This window comes from Hippopotamus amphibius, chromosome 6 (genome assembly GCF_030028045.1).
Source record: "Hippopotamus amphibius kiboko isolate mHipAmp2 chromosome 6, mHipAmp2.hap2, whole genome shotgun sequence".
Classification (NCBI taxonomy): domain Eukaryota; kingdom Metazoa; phylum Chordata; class Mammalia; order Artiodactyla; family Hippopotamidae; genus Hippopotamus; species Hippopotamus amphibius.
In genome coordinates, this window is record NC_080191.1 from 135318377 (window position 1) to 135334645 (window position 16269).

Below are 16269 nucleotides of genomic sequence, written 5' to 3' on the forward strand. Positions count from 1 at the left end.
TAATCCCACTACTGGGCATATAACCAAAGAAAATCATAATTCAAAAAGACACACGCACCCCAGTGTTCATTACAGCACTATTTACAATAGTCAGGACAATGGAAATAAGCTAAGGTCACTACATCTTGACTGCAGTCTCTACCACTCATTGCTTGCAACATGACGTAATGTCAACAGAGCACAGAGAAGTTAGCAATGGAAAAAGGAAAAGGCTTTAATACCAAGGCTGTCTCCAGGGTTCAGCAGGACATATATCCTCTATCAAATCATCTGATATCAAATCCTACAAATAAGCTCAGCCAAAAGGTTGAGCCATGTTGTCTGACGGGATTGTGTTCTCGGGTTGCAATGCAGTACTAAGCAACCTATTGTGAGCTGACAGTTCTTCCACTTTGCTAAAATGGAAAAGGCAGGCTGTTGCTCCAGCATCGCTTTCCTTTTGCTGCAGAGCATTTCACACAGCATCATGCCTTGGCTAGTCTTCACTGATTTAGATATTAACTGGACATCTTGGAAGCTGACAGGGCTTGGTTCATTTCTCCTTCAGCCTTGGCTTCTCCCCATCCCTCAGTGCTCCATCTTGCAACTCGTAAGAGAGCAGTGCTACTAAATACAAGATGAAAATACATGGTAAGGGGCAGATGGGAGCTAGGTGCCTGAGAACTCTGAAGAACAAAGAGAGCCCCTGTACCCTACGGTGCTTTGTTCAAATTTTTAAAAAGACACCCCTTCCTGGGGCGCACGGTATATATCTTAGCAGGTGAAGCTAGGGGCTGGAGTTCAAAGCCTACCCTCCTCCTCTGCCAGGCGCCATTATGTAGTCAACAAACCACACAAGTATATGGTGGCTGGGCCAAAAGGGTATGTAGAGCCTTACAGTGACAGCAGAGAGCATTAAGAAAGGTGCAGGCAACCTTGATATGAATAGAAAACTGGCAGTGCTAGGTGGTTTTGTCTTATGATTTTCTAAATGGAAGAGGCTGATTAAATATGGTTTCTGCCTTCTGATTCAAGTTAAAACCACTTACCATTCTGTAGTGACTTCCTTTCCCTCTCAGGAGATCTCTTCTAAAAGCTGAGATGAGGAGCAGATTTTACATTTGCACAAAGATGTACATACTGTATTACTATTTCTAAGGTGGTCTGCAACAAAATAGAGGCAAAAACATTTAAACTAAGTAATTGGTCAGTTTTGTCTGTTCACCGCTCTGTCCCCAATACCTAGAACAATGCCTGACACACAGTAGGTCCCTTAATATGTTGATTAAGTAAATCTCTAATCCTAGACTTTTAGTCACTGAGCATCAGGAAATTACACCAAGAGGTCTCTTGCCTTCAAGATTCCACAGTTCAAATTAGAAAATCATCAAAAATTAGTTTTCTTCTAGGCACTTCATAGGCCAGAGGTCTCAGCTCTCTTATAAAATAACATCACCACAAATACTACTCAAATACCAATTATTTAAAACTTCCATTCCACATCACGAGTTATTTGTCAACTGACAATGAAACATCTATAAACCAAATATTTTATATAAAGATGCAGCCTCCCACACTGCAGTTCAGTACTTGCTAGACTAAGTACAAATTAAAAAAAATTGGTGGCACACTTGTATTTAAACATTACTTTATACTTTTGCAATTTTATATATGGGTTGTCATAATCGCGTAATGTATTAATTTGAATGTATCACCTTCTTCCAAAGATCTCAAAGCACCTTTGGTGAGTAAGGAATAGTCCTCCCCACACCTCTGGTGAAGTAGGTATGCTGTAAGCATTCATTTCCATCATACCAGGATCACACATGAGTCAGTGGCAGGGCTGCATTACTCACTGAAGACACTTTAGTTCACAGCTCTAACCATCAGAGGACTGCCTACACATTTATTCACTCCCTCATTCCTTCCTTCATTCAAAATATTCATTTGATGCAGTTTGCTAGGCACTTGGGCTCAAGTCCCTACTTCCTTACTAACTTGCATCATATGAACACTACAATCTGTTGAAAAAATTTTCTCAGAAAAATATTTAAAATTCAGAGCAGAGATTTTTCTGCACATGGTGATTAATCCTAGTTGTTTCATAGCGGCATACCTATCAGTGAGTCACATGTATACTAAGGAAATGACTGAAATACAAAAAAATTTAGATATACTTCTCTTATGTTATGGATGTTAATCAGGTGTCTATAAGGCTTCTTTTTTTTTTTTTAATGTTTGCCTGGTGCAGCTAAGTACTTGCGTTTTCTGTGTCTAATTAGAAGTTTCCGCTGTGTGTTAATAGCTGAGTTGGTACAAGATGTTCAAAACCATGAAAAGATGAATGTAATGGTTTCCTCGTGTCATGGTCTGAACGAATTTTTTTTTTTTCAGTTCATTTATCCTTTTAAGTAATCATACTGTTTGTACCCTGACTCTCGTACTGAATTCACAATTACCGCTCTTGCCAAACCGTGCTTCCAGACTTGACTGTATAAATTAAATTTCATGCACTCATATGCAAGCCTTGTGCACTGCCTGCTGAATGAAGTAATATAAGCAAATTAAAGGCACATTTTAACGACCTTTGAGTTCCGTGTTACAGTGGTCTTTAGACAGTTACCTACCGGGCAAAGTATAAGACACTGATTCACAGAGGTCATTTTCAGTGTGCACCTCGCAAACCAGTTTGCTCATGGAATCCAGCACCCTAACTGTGCACGCTGCACTTTGTATGGTTTTCTTCTCCGACTCCCCGCCCCCTAGAAGGGGTAGATTCACTCCCTGCTCCCTCTGCCGGAGCCAGCGCGCGGGGCGGCGCGGCCGAACCGCCGGGGCAGGGCCGGCGGCCGGCCGAGGCCGGGCTGCGTGACAGGCTGCACTTCCCAGCCCCGGCGCTGTGGTAACTGACTGAGCTCATCGCGCTCGTCACGACACGCGCTGCCTCGGCTGCACGCGCCGTAGCGTGAGAGGCGCCGGGGCCGCCGGCGCGCCCACCCCAGAGCCTTCGTGCAGACGCGCCTCGCCGCCTTTTGGAGGTCCAGCCTGCATGTCACCACACCGCCGTTCTCAGGCTGCAGAAAGACGGCCCCCGCACGTCAGCAAACAACCGGACCTCCCAGGCGGTGGCCTTCGCTCTTCTCAGCCTCGGCCCTGTCCCTCACCGCCCCCTGACGCACAGCTGCCAACACACCCCCCCCCCCCCCGCCCCGGAGTGGGGAAGGGCCGGGACAACAGGGTCAGTCTCTCGGCAATGCCACTCGCCTCCCGTGCGCCCCGGGTTCCCGGCAGGCGGAGCTGCGGTGGGACGCCCTTCAGGGGCGTCCCTGTTCTGGGGCGCAACACCGGGAGGACGCGAGGCCGCCACGCTGCTGTTGCTCCCGACCGAGCGCCCTGGCCAGGCAGGAGACGAGCAAGCGCCGGAGCCGCTCAAGGAGCCTCGGGGTCCGCGGGGCGAGACCGATTCCTCGCCCGCGTCCCCCTTTGCCCTCGTCCCGCTGCCCGAGCTGTTTGCTTTACAGCGGCGGAGCTGGGCACCCTTCGGCGTTCAAATGAGGGCATGAGCCGCTCGGGCTCAAGTCGGCGGCGGGGGCCGGGCGGAATCAGGAATTCTTCACGGGATTAGGCAGGCGGGTCCGCACGCGAGGCGGGCGCCTGACCCTCCAGGAAGCCCGGGTGAGCGCGGAAGCTGCGAGCGCGAGCGGCGGGGGCGGGACCGCGGGGTTGCGTGACCCGCCGCCCGGCGGCCGCACGCACTTCGTGCCCTGAGCAGCCCTCTCAGCTTGGCCGGCGGCCGCCGGGGCGGGGCGGGAGTGCAGGTGCAGGAGGGCGGTGCCCGGTTTCCACTTTTACAACCGCAGCGGGGAAAAGAGTCACGCTATGTTTCTGGGACGGAGAGTGAGTTCACCGGGGAGGACACGGCGTCTCCTTGTTATCGGAACCTGGGTAACACGCTGTGATAAAACCCGCTCAGATAGGAGGTATTAAACGAACTGGGGACCAGGGCTGCTCTATCAATAAGCATCGTTCCGGGGAAGCTTTCCAAGGAAAGCTTTACATTAAGAGGCACGGCACACAGGTGCGGTTCGTGTGACAAGCTTACACAAGAGGTAACCGGAGCAAGGACGGCGGCTTTGGGACGCAAGTTTTCTGCACTCTGCACGAGGATTAATGAGTCGTGATGCTGTGCAAACTGTGATTCCTCCTAGAAGCGTTCTTTCATGTTTTATTTTAAAAGAAGAGGTGCCTGATTTTAATGGAGTGCTAACTGGAGAGACCTCTTTTATATGGTGACTCAAGAGTCCCAAGGACATTAAAAAAAAAAAGTGACTTTACAGGACGCCATAATTCAAGTTCTTGTCAAGATCACGTGTGGGAAAAATGTTTTTTTCATTCAGATATCTGTTTATATAATTCAAATATATGTACATTTGTAGATAAATCAAGTTTGGAGGGCAAAACAAAAATATTAACACCAAGACAGTTTAACACACGAAACCACACCAGTCAACTGAAAGCTCTCAAAATTCCAAATTAGGTTATTTTATTTAAAGTTTGATTTGGTGGATCTATGCTTTTATTTATTTCCCTATTATTACCCTTAGGCCTGTGGTGCCTAGTTACACACACACACTTGTTGCACGAGTAACACCATTGTATAAGAGGGGCTTCTCTGGGGTTAGGATACTTATCATAAGCTCCCAGAAAGCTCTTTCAGAAGACACATGTTCACCTCGCAATTTACCACATATGGAAAGATAGCAAGATCCGCTGTTTAATTTTAAAATGTTCTCCCAGCTAACTCAGATTCACTTGTGTATGTAGGAACGTTTATTTGCCTAGCACTGTTCCTTTCTTCTGGAATAGAACTGCCCCTTCTCAGATTCTGCTTCTGCCTCTACTCTTCTAAACATGTAATTAGAAAGGGAGGTGTCATCATGTGTGGCCTTGCCTCCCTGGCCATCACAATTGGTCAGGAGACATGAACCTGTCTCCTCCTGGCTTCAGTGATTTGGTCAAGGAATTGGTGTGTAACTCAAGGTGTGTTAGTCATTTCCTGGCATTTTTCTAACCGGAGGTTGGGAATAGAAGCCCCTTTTCCTCTTGGTGTCAGAACTGGACTGTCAGCCACCACTGCCCTGACACGTGCAGAGACTGTAAAAGAGATAGGAACCAGCGTCCAGTAAGTGGTAGGTTCAAACGGCTGAGACTTTCCATGACTTTTTTGGTTCCAGAGTTCTCAAAGCAGTCCTGTTCCTGCTTTCTTGAAGCTTGGTTATCTAGCTCTTCTGTTAATTCTGTGAGATACCTTGATATTCTAATAGAATATACATTGATAGTAATAGTTAACAAAATGCATTTTTAGAATCCTATTTGGAATACATTTAAAAATTTTATAATAACAGTTGTAACCTGTTTTTTTTTGTAGAAAAAAAGAATAGTATCCATTGGGATGTTCATCACCAATAAACTATATCATCATTTTAAACAGCTGTGCAATCTTCTTGTTTGATAAATTAATTTATTCCATTTTGGTATTTCAGATTTCTAAATATCATAAACAAGACTGTGGTGAACACTAAATATATGTGATAATAACAAAGAACTTTCCCAGAAGCTTCCAGCAGCCTTCTCTTGGTGCCTGTTTGGTCAGAATTGGGTCATTGGCCCATTCCTGATTTAAATAACTGGTAAAGGGGAAGTAGCCAGCAGAATTGACCTAATCAAAGCTTGTTCCTGGAGTTGGGCTGATTCTACCTGTGCTTAGGGGTGGGGGTGGGGTAATGAAGTCTGGATTGCTGAACAAAAGGAAGAAGGGGTAATTAGGTGTCCACTATAATAGTTTTGAACATTTCAGGGTGTTTAAAACATAATGTATTGAAATGCATTAATTTTTCACCCTAAAAGCAGTGTTTAAGAGTGCTAGTTGCTTTATTTCCTTGCAAACAAGGGCTACTATAATTACTTTAATCTTTTTCCCTGTTTGATAGGGTATTCCCTGACAGTCCAGTGGTTAGCACTCTGTGCTTCCACTGCAGGGGGCATGGGTTCGGGGAGCTATGATCCAGCACGGTGTGGCCAAAAAAATATATATATATGTGTGTGTGTGTGTGCGTGTGTGTGTGTATATGTATATATATTTACCTGTTTGATAGATCTGATAATAGTTTGATTTTTTAAATCAGTAGTACATAAGATATCTTTAAGATGATTCACAACTCCTTATTTAATGGCATTAAAATATTCTACTAATAGAGATATAACAAAATGACAGGAAAATTGCTCTAATTTGATTCTTATAAATTCCATAGCTACCTAAAATTGTAGGTAGAGAAACATGAACTTCATCTCTATAAAGGTAGAATGAAATCACTTCTGCCAATCACTTACCAAAACAAATGTTAGACTCTTAGATGTTTCATTAGAATCTTATGGAAATCTCAGAAATAATAAGTTCATTAAACAATCAAGTTCTTTAAAAAGTTATTTTTTAGGGACTTCCCTGGTGGCGCAGTGTTAAGAATCTGCCTGCTAATGCAGGGGACAGGGGTCGGAGCCCTGGTCCAGGAAGATCCCACATGCTGTGGAGCAATTAACCCCATGTGCCATAACTACTGAAGCCCAGGCACCTAGAGCCTGAGCTCTGCAACAAGAGAAGCCAGTGCAATGAGAAGCCCGCACACAGCATCAAAGAGTAGTTCTCTCTCCACAACTAGAGAAAGCCCATTCGCAGCAACGAAGACCCAACACAGGCAGCAACAAAGACCCAACACAGCCCCCCTAAATAATTTTGTTAAAAGTTAAAAAAAAGTTTTTTAAATGCATAAGGCAGTTATAAATGTTCAGCCTTTGATTTAACATTTGTTATAGGCTAGATACTGGATGATAAGGTATAAAGAAATATCAATGCCATATTTTTGAGTATCAAATTCATTACAAGAGTTTTAAGTCACTACTGTTAGAGCTTTGTTCTTTTTTGTGTTTTTAAATAATTCATAAAAATAAATCCTAGGGATGTAATGTTCAGCATCGTGAGTAGAGTTAATAATACCGTATTATATATTTGAAAGATGCTAAGAGAATAGATTTTAAAAGCTCTCATGACAAGAAAAAAATTTGTATCTACATGTGGTGATGGATGTTAAGTAGACTTATTGTGGTTAGTTTACAATATAAACAAATATTGAATCATTCTGTTGGATATCTGGAACTAATATATGTTGTATGTCAGTTATATCTCAATTAAAAATATATTCATGTGACAAATATTAAACTATATTTGGTACACAGTACATTTTTGGGTAAGGCTCTTACCAATAGTGAACAGGCCATAAAAGAACACATTTACCATCATCAAAGGTTTCACTGTAGAGCTTGACTTCTAATATTTGAAAGTTGATGTTTATTACTTTAAGGCCTAACTTGTCTCATTGGAAATTTTGTTCAATAATCATATTCTCAGGGCTAAAAAGAGTTCAGTACACAACTTATTCCTGCACAGATGACAAAACATTTGAACTCCTAGAGAGAAGTGCTATTTAAACATTGTGACCTTCATTTTATTAGGTACTCAAGTTCACACTGCACATGTGATGGATTCAAAAATATACAGTCTAAACCCACAAATAGTACTGTGTGCTGAAGCCACCTCTACACCAGAGTTATTTGGGGTTCAAAACAGACAAAGTAGTTTTACAAAGGAGTCTAACCATTCATTAGCAGTTACAAAAAACAATATTAGGAAAGAAAATCCTATCTACATCTTGGTGCAAATAAAATGTGGTAAGTACAAAAAGCAAGTGGTCACTTGTACCTGACTTTTTTTTCTTCTTTTAAATGAAGCTGTATGGGAAAGGTTATAAAAAAGTAAGTATAAGACAACGTTACATTTCCAGAGTTAAATATTTCTTGGGTATTTACATGCAACTTATCCATAGTAGGCTTGAGACCCCGTAGGTACTAGCTGGCTGGCAGAGTCAGCTAACACAGTACAGGATGCCCAGGTGTTTCTGCTTACACTCACATTTGGTCCAAGTATACTTCAGTGCTCTTGTGTTGGGTCATGCCCTTGGCCACCTCCATCATTTGAGTGAGGATAAACAATAAATAGGATTGACTGAGTTTTGTTTGGAAGGATTCTCAATAAATGAGACACTGTGTATGAAATGCCTGGAAAGAGCCCAGTAAATGTTAGCTTTTAAAAAATTCTGCACTTGCAGTGGATGGAACCCAGAAATAGCAGTGAAAGCCATTGTTTCTTCCAATCTGGGAGGCCCGTCTGCAACCATTTTATTCAAACTTTTGAGGAGACAGTGTTGAACTGTGTTCTGATTCACAGGATAAAAATAAAGTTGGGCTAAATGTAATTTTGCCATGCTCCTTTTGTATAGTTTTGAGCTCACTTTAACATGAGCAATCTTAGGTAGACTTGCTGATCAGACTTGCAAAGTACCTATTCTCCCACATGCTTTTCATGTGGGGATGGGGAGAGGAGAGGAGGGAGCATAATATTACTTACCAGAATGAATGGGATGAATGACAATGCCTTGCTGGATAAATATCTTAGGTAAATTCAAATTCATAACAGAAACAGAAGCATAGACATTGTGTTCTCATAAATGTTAATACTACAACAAAGAGGTATGCAGACCACGTGGAAAGCCCTAGTTTATCACTTCACAGAGATTCTACTTCCAAAACTAGGGAGTATTTTTTTTTCTTTTTTTTTTCTCAGCGGTCATTGATCCACAGGAGAAAAATAATAATAAGGGTCACAGAAGAGGTTAAAAGGAACCAAAACTTGGTTCTCATTGATTATTTTTAAAAGTCAGTAAACAGTGAAACTTTCCTAATTTAAAATTTAAGGAAAAACAAAACTTTATTCAATATGTCCAGTGATGAAAGAAATCAAAGACGACACAAACAGATGGAAGGACATACCATGTTCCTGGATTGGAAGAATCAACATAGTGAAAATGACTGTACTACCCAAAGCAATTTACAGATTCAATGCAATCCCGATCAAATTACCAATGGCATTTTTCACAGAACTAGAACAAGAAATCTTAGGATTTGTATGGAAACGCAAAAGACCCCGAATAGCCAAAGCAATCTTGAGAAGGAAAAATGGAATTGGTGGAATCAGGCTTCCTGACTTCAAACTATACTACAAGGCCATAGTGATCAAGACAGGATGGTACTGGCACAAAAATAGAAAGGAAGATCAATGGAATAGACTAGAGAACTCAGAGGTAAGCCCAAACACATATGGGCATCTTATCTTTGACAAAGGAGGCACGAATATACAATGGAAAAAAGACAGTCTCTTCAATAAGTGGTGCTGGGAAAATTGGACAGCAACAAGTAAAAGAATGAAATTAGAACACTTCCTAACACCATATACAAAACTAAACTCAAAATGGATTAAATACCTAAATGTAAGGCCAGACACTATAAAACTCCTAGAGGAAAACATAGGCAGAACACTCTATGACATACATCAAAGCAAGATCCTTTTTGACCCACCTCCTAGAATCAGGGAAATAAAATCAAGAATAAACAAATGGGACCTCATGAAACTTAAAAGCTTTTGCACAGCAAAAGAAACCATAAACAAGACTAGAAGGCAACCCTCAGAATGGGAAAATATAGTTGCCAACGAAACAACAAAGGATTAACCTCCAAAATATACAAGCAGCTCATGCAGCTTAATAACCCAAAAAAGCAAATAACCCAATCCACAAATGGGCGGAAGACCTAAATAGACATTTCTCCAAAGAAGACATACAGATGGCCAACAAACACATGAAAAGAGGCTCAACATCACTAATTATCAGAGAAATGCAAGTCAAAGCCATAATCAGGTATCACCTCACACCGATTAGAATGGCCATCATCACAAAATCTGGAAACAACAAATGTTGGAGAGGGTGTGGAGAAAAGGGAACCCTCCTGTACTGTTGGTGGGAATGTAAGTTGGTACAGCCACTATGGAAAACAGTGTGGAGGTTCCTTAAAAAACTACAAATAGAACTACCATATGACCCAGTAATCCCAATCCTGGGCATATACCCAGAGAAAACCATAATCCCAAAAGAAACATGTACCATAATGTTTATTGCAGCACTATTTACAATAGCCAGGACATGGAAGCAACCTAAATGCCCATCAGCAAATGAATGGATAAAGAAGATGTGGCATATATATACAATGGAATATTACTCAGTTATAAAAAGGAATGAGATGAAGCTTTATGTAATGATGTGGATAGACCTAGAGTCTGTCATACAGAGTGAAATGTCAGAAAGAGAAAGACAAATATTGTATGCTAACTCGTATATACGGAATCTAAAAATGGTACTGATGAACTCAGTGACAAGTACAAGGACACAGATGCAGAGAATGGACTGGAGAACTCGAGGTTTGGGGGGGCGGGGGGTGAAGGGGAAGCTGAGACGAAATGAAAGAGTAGCATAGACGTATATATACTACCAACTGTAAAATAGCCAGTGGGAAGTTGCCGTATAACAAAGGGAGTTCAACTCAAGGATGGATGATGCCTTAGAGGACTGGGACGGGGAGGGTCGGGGGGAGTTGAGGGAGGGAGGGAATACGGGGATATGTGTATAAATACAGATGATTGAACTTGGTGTACCTCAAAAAATAAAAAATAAAATAAAATAAAAATTTAAGGAAAAACAAAACTTTATTCAGTATGTCCAGTGATGGAAATGCTTTAATTTCTACTTCAGTTCCAGTATGGCCAATTATGGGGTAGGGAAAAGGACTGGAAAAACCAAAACGACACGGAAAGAAACCTGGAGATATACAGGGAGAGACTGAGACCAACCAAGAGCCAAAAAGAAACACACAACAATGGGAAGAGGCTTATTGGATTTCCTTTTTTTTTTTTTTTTAAACTCCTTTTAAAAATCTGTTTTGTAACACCCTGTCACAACTCTTCATTTTCATCCTTTTTTTTTTCTTTCTTTTTTTTCTCCAGACAAGGCTTTACTGGGACTCGTGCTGCAGCGCAAGAGAGCAAAAACAAGTAACAGGTTCTCTTGCTTGCTCCCTGAAGGGCAGGTTAGCTGGTTCCTTATATGGGGTGAGGGGAGGGGTGGGTCTGTGGTGTTTAGGAACAGAACTTTTCACTGCTACTCCTTTAACAAGGGCTATTCTTCACAATTTATCAATTCTCGTTATCCCTGAAATTCTTACTGGGTTTACTAATGTTCAACAGAACTTTGAGGATGAAAATGTTTCATATATGTGCTGTCTCTTGTGGCAGCAACATGTGACTACTGAGCACTTGAAATGTGGCCAGTGCAATAAAGGGATGGAATTTGAAATTCTTTTTCATTTTAACCGAATTAAGTAGTCACATGAGGCTATCTTACTGGACAGTGTGAAGGTCTAAGGGATACGTATAGTGGAAGGAAAATCCATCTCAACGCTGATGTAGAGATGAATAAGCACAGGTGAAATGAGACCACACAGTGAATTAAAGCCTTGCAGATGGATCTGCTGTTCTTAAAGTGTTTCCCTATCATATATACGAAGTACTCAATAAATATCATTAATGCTAATAATCATACCATAGCCAAACTATCCTCAGAAGACTGATCTTGCTTTAGGTGTGCAATTCCTATTTCAGATACAGCGCTCCATGGGTCTGGATGAACTGGTTTTTGTGCTACCTAAAGCCCCACTGTTACAAAATGGAACAATCCTATCTTTATTGTCCCTCAAAGAAACATGCTGAGGTTGAACAGCTCTGAAAGTTCTTTGGACCTCTCATAAACCTGCTGTACTGGACCACTTCCTTGGCTATCCTCTGCTTCCCTTAATCCTCTCTTCCATCCTCTAATTATTGTTTATCTTTCCCAAATGAAGAAAGATGCTCTTTTCTAGGGAACGCAAACAGAAAGTCACTGGTAGGCGTTGGGACAAAAATATCAATCAGGTTAAGTGTATTTTGTATTTTCTTTGTATTTACTCAACCTTATTTGATTCAATAGTATAGTAAGTTTCTTCCCCTGCTAGCAAGCCGTGTTTTATTTCCTGGAAGAGCTGAATTTCAGATGTCATAACATCCTCAAAAAGAAGACATCTGGACTATGAATGAGTTCCCTTCAGGATTTAGTCACTGAATACCACCCCACTCTAGTACGCAGTTGCTTATTGCGTAGTAGGTCATCAATAAACACTTCCTTTTGAACGAAGAAAGAAAAGTAGTAAGTCACGTGTGAGGGTGGGCAGCCTTCTATACATTGTGGACTAGGGGTCTCAAGATATCTTTTGAACTAAGCCCTTCATCTTGACTTCTTTTGGATTAGGAAGAAAATTTTACTAACGCCTTCCCAATTAATTTGCCCTCCCTGCAATGACTGACACCAGAGCTTCCCTTTACACCCATGACCTCTACAGGCATCTGTCTTCTTTCCGCTCAAGAACAATAACTGCCCACTGCCGCATTTGCCACAAGTGCTCTGGGGTGAGGGAGACGCACTTTGGCCTCCACCTCAGCCAGCGTCTCTCCAACCCTCCACATGGCTGGAACGTCTCCCTGCAACCCAGCAGTCGCCCCCACGACTCCAGCCCGCCCTCCCCTGCCTCGCCCTTCGCACCCCTTGCCTCCCTCTCACAGAACCCAGCGGAAGCCGAGCCCTTTCTCCGACCCCAGCCGGGAGACTTCCTGCTTTCGCGCAGTACTTGGGGCGCCAGGCGGCGTAGGGAGTCCCGCTTCCGCGTTGGCGAGCGCGTGGGCCATGGCGTCACCGCGACCTGACGTCAGGCCGACGTGCTGCACGGTCTCCTGGGAGACCGGGAAAGCCGTTTCGTACCCGGCGGAATCGAAGTCTAGGTGAGAGACGATGAAGGGCTTCCTTGGGCCCTGGGATGACCGGGTTCCCGGGCGCAGTTCCGGAGCGGAGGCGTGCTGGCACCCGGGGAGAGGGCCGGAAAGCCGAGCCATGGCGCCGCGCCCAGGGGAAGGGCCCCCAGCCTAGCCTCTGACCCCAGCTGCGGCCCCTGTCGAGTCTCCGCGAGCCCTCCGGGCGGGGCGCCCTCTTCTCCCCCCCGAGTGTGCGGCTCGGCCTCACCCCGCACCCTCCTCCTCCTTCTCCTCTTCCTGCCACTGCAGGTCCCGAGGGAACGGGGTTAGAAGGAGACAGATTTCAAAACCCTTGCAGCCGTTTTGGCTGGACTTGCAGTTGGTTTCTATTTGGAAAATCCCGCCTCTTCAGAAAAGTCTTAGGACGTGAACTGCCGCTTCTCCTCACCCTGCCTACTCATCTGTGGGTGACTCACACCAAGGGACTAGTTCTTTAGGGAAGGGCCTGAAAACTGAACGTGAGTTAATGGCCCAACGTGACACTGGTGTCAGGAAGGGAATCGGAAGTGAACAATCGAGGACATGTCTATTTTTGACATCTTCCTCGTGATCCTGTCAGAGATCAGGTTCAGAGATACCTACGCGGCTGCTGCCTGTTATCATCTCACCTCATGTCGAAGGGCAGTCTGCAAAGTGTGTAATGTGAGGGAATAAAAGGGCCTCTTTTGATAAAAAAAGGAAAATAATGTAAGAGTAAATTAAAAATTAAAAAATTTCCCTGTTGCCTAACGGGAAAGAGACCTCTCCCCTCCCTTTCTTGGGAAACCTCTTATTTGTGAGGGCTTCCTCTGTTCCTTTAATATGTATGCAAATCTTTTAAAGAGCCAGAATGTTTTTCTTGGGGATCTAGGAGCCATTTCTTTAAAATGTAAACATCAAGGAAGATAGGGCGGCCCCTATCTCCATATTACCTTGATAGTTTAGTAGTTTTAGTAACCACCTGCTTTGTCATAGAGATATGTATTCCTTAGAACAAACGCTATTAGCTAGCGCAGGTGGATACTTCAATTACCAGGTGAATTTAAAAGAAACTATACAAGAGAGCATAGCAAGCTGTGTTGAGGACAAGTTTATCATTTATCTTGAGAACATGTGTGTCATGGAGTGTATCTGCTTGGCTGTATAAAAAGAGTGGGATTTCCTTCTGTTTTTGTAGTCTCATTAGCAGATTAGCTGTGCTGTGCATCACAGTCTAGTTAAATGCTTATTAAGTAATAAAATTGTTTTCTTTCTGCACCATGGAGAGATTTTCTGTCTTGGCAGGATATTTTATTTTTAATTTTTCCTTAATAATCAGACCTACCAATTCTTCCCACTCAGTATATAAGGCCACAGAATTGGAATAGATTTACAATAACGATACTGTTCCACTGTGCCTTGTTTATAGTGTCACTAGATCTATGCTCTCAAATAAATTTATGTGTGACATTTAAAAGGGAGATTTAGTTGATAATTTTAGGAAAAATTATGCTCCCAATAGAGTTTAATTAAGATGATGCCATCTTATTTTACTGATGGTGGAGCCCATTGTAAAATGGCAGAAATGAGAATAATGAGCTTTCTGTGAGTAATGAGCTCTTGCCACATCACCATGACAGCCTGCCAAACATCAGATTATTATGTACTTGGCCATGGGGGCCTATGTTAACTATGTCATTTAACTTTACCCCTGTAGTTAACTCCAGTTAACTTTACCCCCCATCCCCGCACATGTTGTATTACATTTATGTTGGAAGACAGTCCATTAGTTATTTGTTTTAAACAGCAGCTCATTAAAACATGGAACTCTGAGCTAACACAGGGGATGGGAAATCCTCTCTTCCACCAATATTTGCACAATTAAAAGAAAAAAATACTGCCTCTACAGGAATTTTTGTCAACTACAATTTTCCTGGTACCTTGCTATGTGGCTGGGGTTACTGTCTCTGATAGAGTACTATACCTCTTCAGTCTTCTTTTGTCAAAAATCTTGTCCTGATCAAAAGTAAACCACCTCAGGCAGCCTTCACTAATTCTGTACTCCCATGAGAAACATAAGACATTTTTTTCCCTGAACTTCTAGATTGTTTCTTGTCTACAACTTCTGGCCCTCAGGCCTTCTATCCTGCTATGGAATTGTGCCTGTATTATCTTACTCTGTTTTCCCCCTTCACTATTCTCTCTCTCTCTCTAGACACACACACACACACACACACACACACACACACACACACACACACACACACACACACACACACACGCATCTCTCACTCCTGAAACTGGACTGTCTATTTCTCCGTATTTGGGAAAGATTAAAAAAAAAGAACCCAAAGTTCTCCTTCATTCATCTTGTGTGATTTTATGAAAATTGTGAGAGAGTTTTATATTGAATTGTTTTGTTAGAAAATGGAAATCTATTAAAAGTAAAACATCTGCATAAAATTATAAATTATATAAATGTCCATCTTTGGTAAAATTGGCGCTTGGCTTCTCATGCTTTGCTGACTCTTCTGTTCAGTGCCTGCATATTTTGTATTTAACCTGGTAACTCTAAATATTTTTTTTTCTGTACTTCATCATTAAACCAACATTCATGTCACAATTGCTTTTCTTATCTGCTGAACTAAAGTACTCTATTTAGATATTTTTTTCTAGTAGCTTTTCACAAAAAAAACCGCTTTCTTTTAAATGAAATAATTGGATCTGTTTAAAATTTTGTGATCCTTATTCTGTATTTGCAAAACAAATAACTAGTAGTACACCACCGCAGAAGTTACAATTAGACTATAAAATTTCAAAGAAAGAATTTCTAATTCAGGAGTCTCTCTCTCTCTCTCTATCTCTAGATCTTTCCTGTTCTATTGGCCTAATAACTAACTGAAAAAAGCCCATTTGTACCTTTTAACATTGAGTTGATGAAACAAACATCCATTGAAACAGTTATTACCATTGGTCACCAAATACTCCTAGGAATTTATCTCTTTTAATTTGAATTTTCTTCACATTGTTTTAATTCTGAGTCTCACCATCAATGTTTTTAGATTATTTTACTTCAGAGCTCCCTCAGTATATTTTGGGAAATTATGGATCGTCACGTTCCCATGCATGCATTGCCTGAAGAAATCCAAAAGGTATGGTGTCATGTTATTACAGCACAACATTAGGAGCATTTTAACAGATAATTCTAAAACATGGGAGAACGAGTTCAGAGGTTTTATATTTGTTTTAGTTGGGGGATCTGCAGTGGATTGGTGGAGTGGGGGAGGGAATAACTGTAATGGTCAAAATTGTAGAATTCAATTCAGTGTAAAGAATGTTTGACCTGTGAAAGAAGACAGATATATAATTCTAGCACAGTATTTGACCAGGTGTTTGTGGAGTCCTTGTGAAAAGAGGGCTCCAGCAGTGGCCAAGTA

The 16269-nt window shown here is 42.0% G+C and overlaps 1 protein-coding gene across 6 annotated transcripts in view; it reads left to right on the top strand.

Moving 5' to 3' along the window:
• Positions 1-12785: 12785 nt before the first annotated feature.
• LEKR1 (leucine, glutamate and lysine rich 1) overlaps positions 12786-16269 on the top strand; it is a 247638-nt gene continuing 244154 nt past the window's right edge. The window contains exons 1-2 of one of the 6 annotated variants that reach the window (XM_057739610.1): positions 12786-12844; positions 15895-15984. In XM_057739610.1, coding sequence (XP_057595593.1) covers positions 15959-15984 — 26 coding nt within the window. In that variant the 5' untranslated portion in view covers positions 12786-12844; positions 15895-15958. The remainder of the gene's footprint in view (positions 12845-15894; positions 15985-16269) is intronic. The other 5 variants (XM_057739613.1, XM_057739611.1, XM_057739615.1 and 2 more) reach the window with 5 other exon arrangements.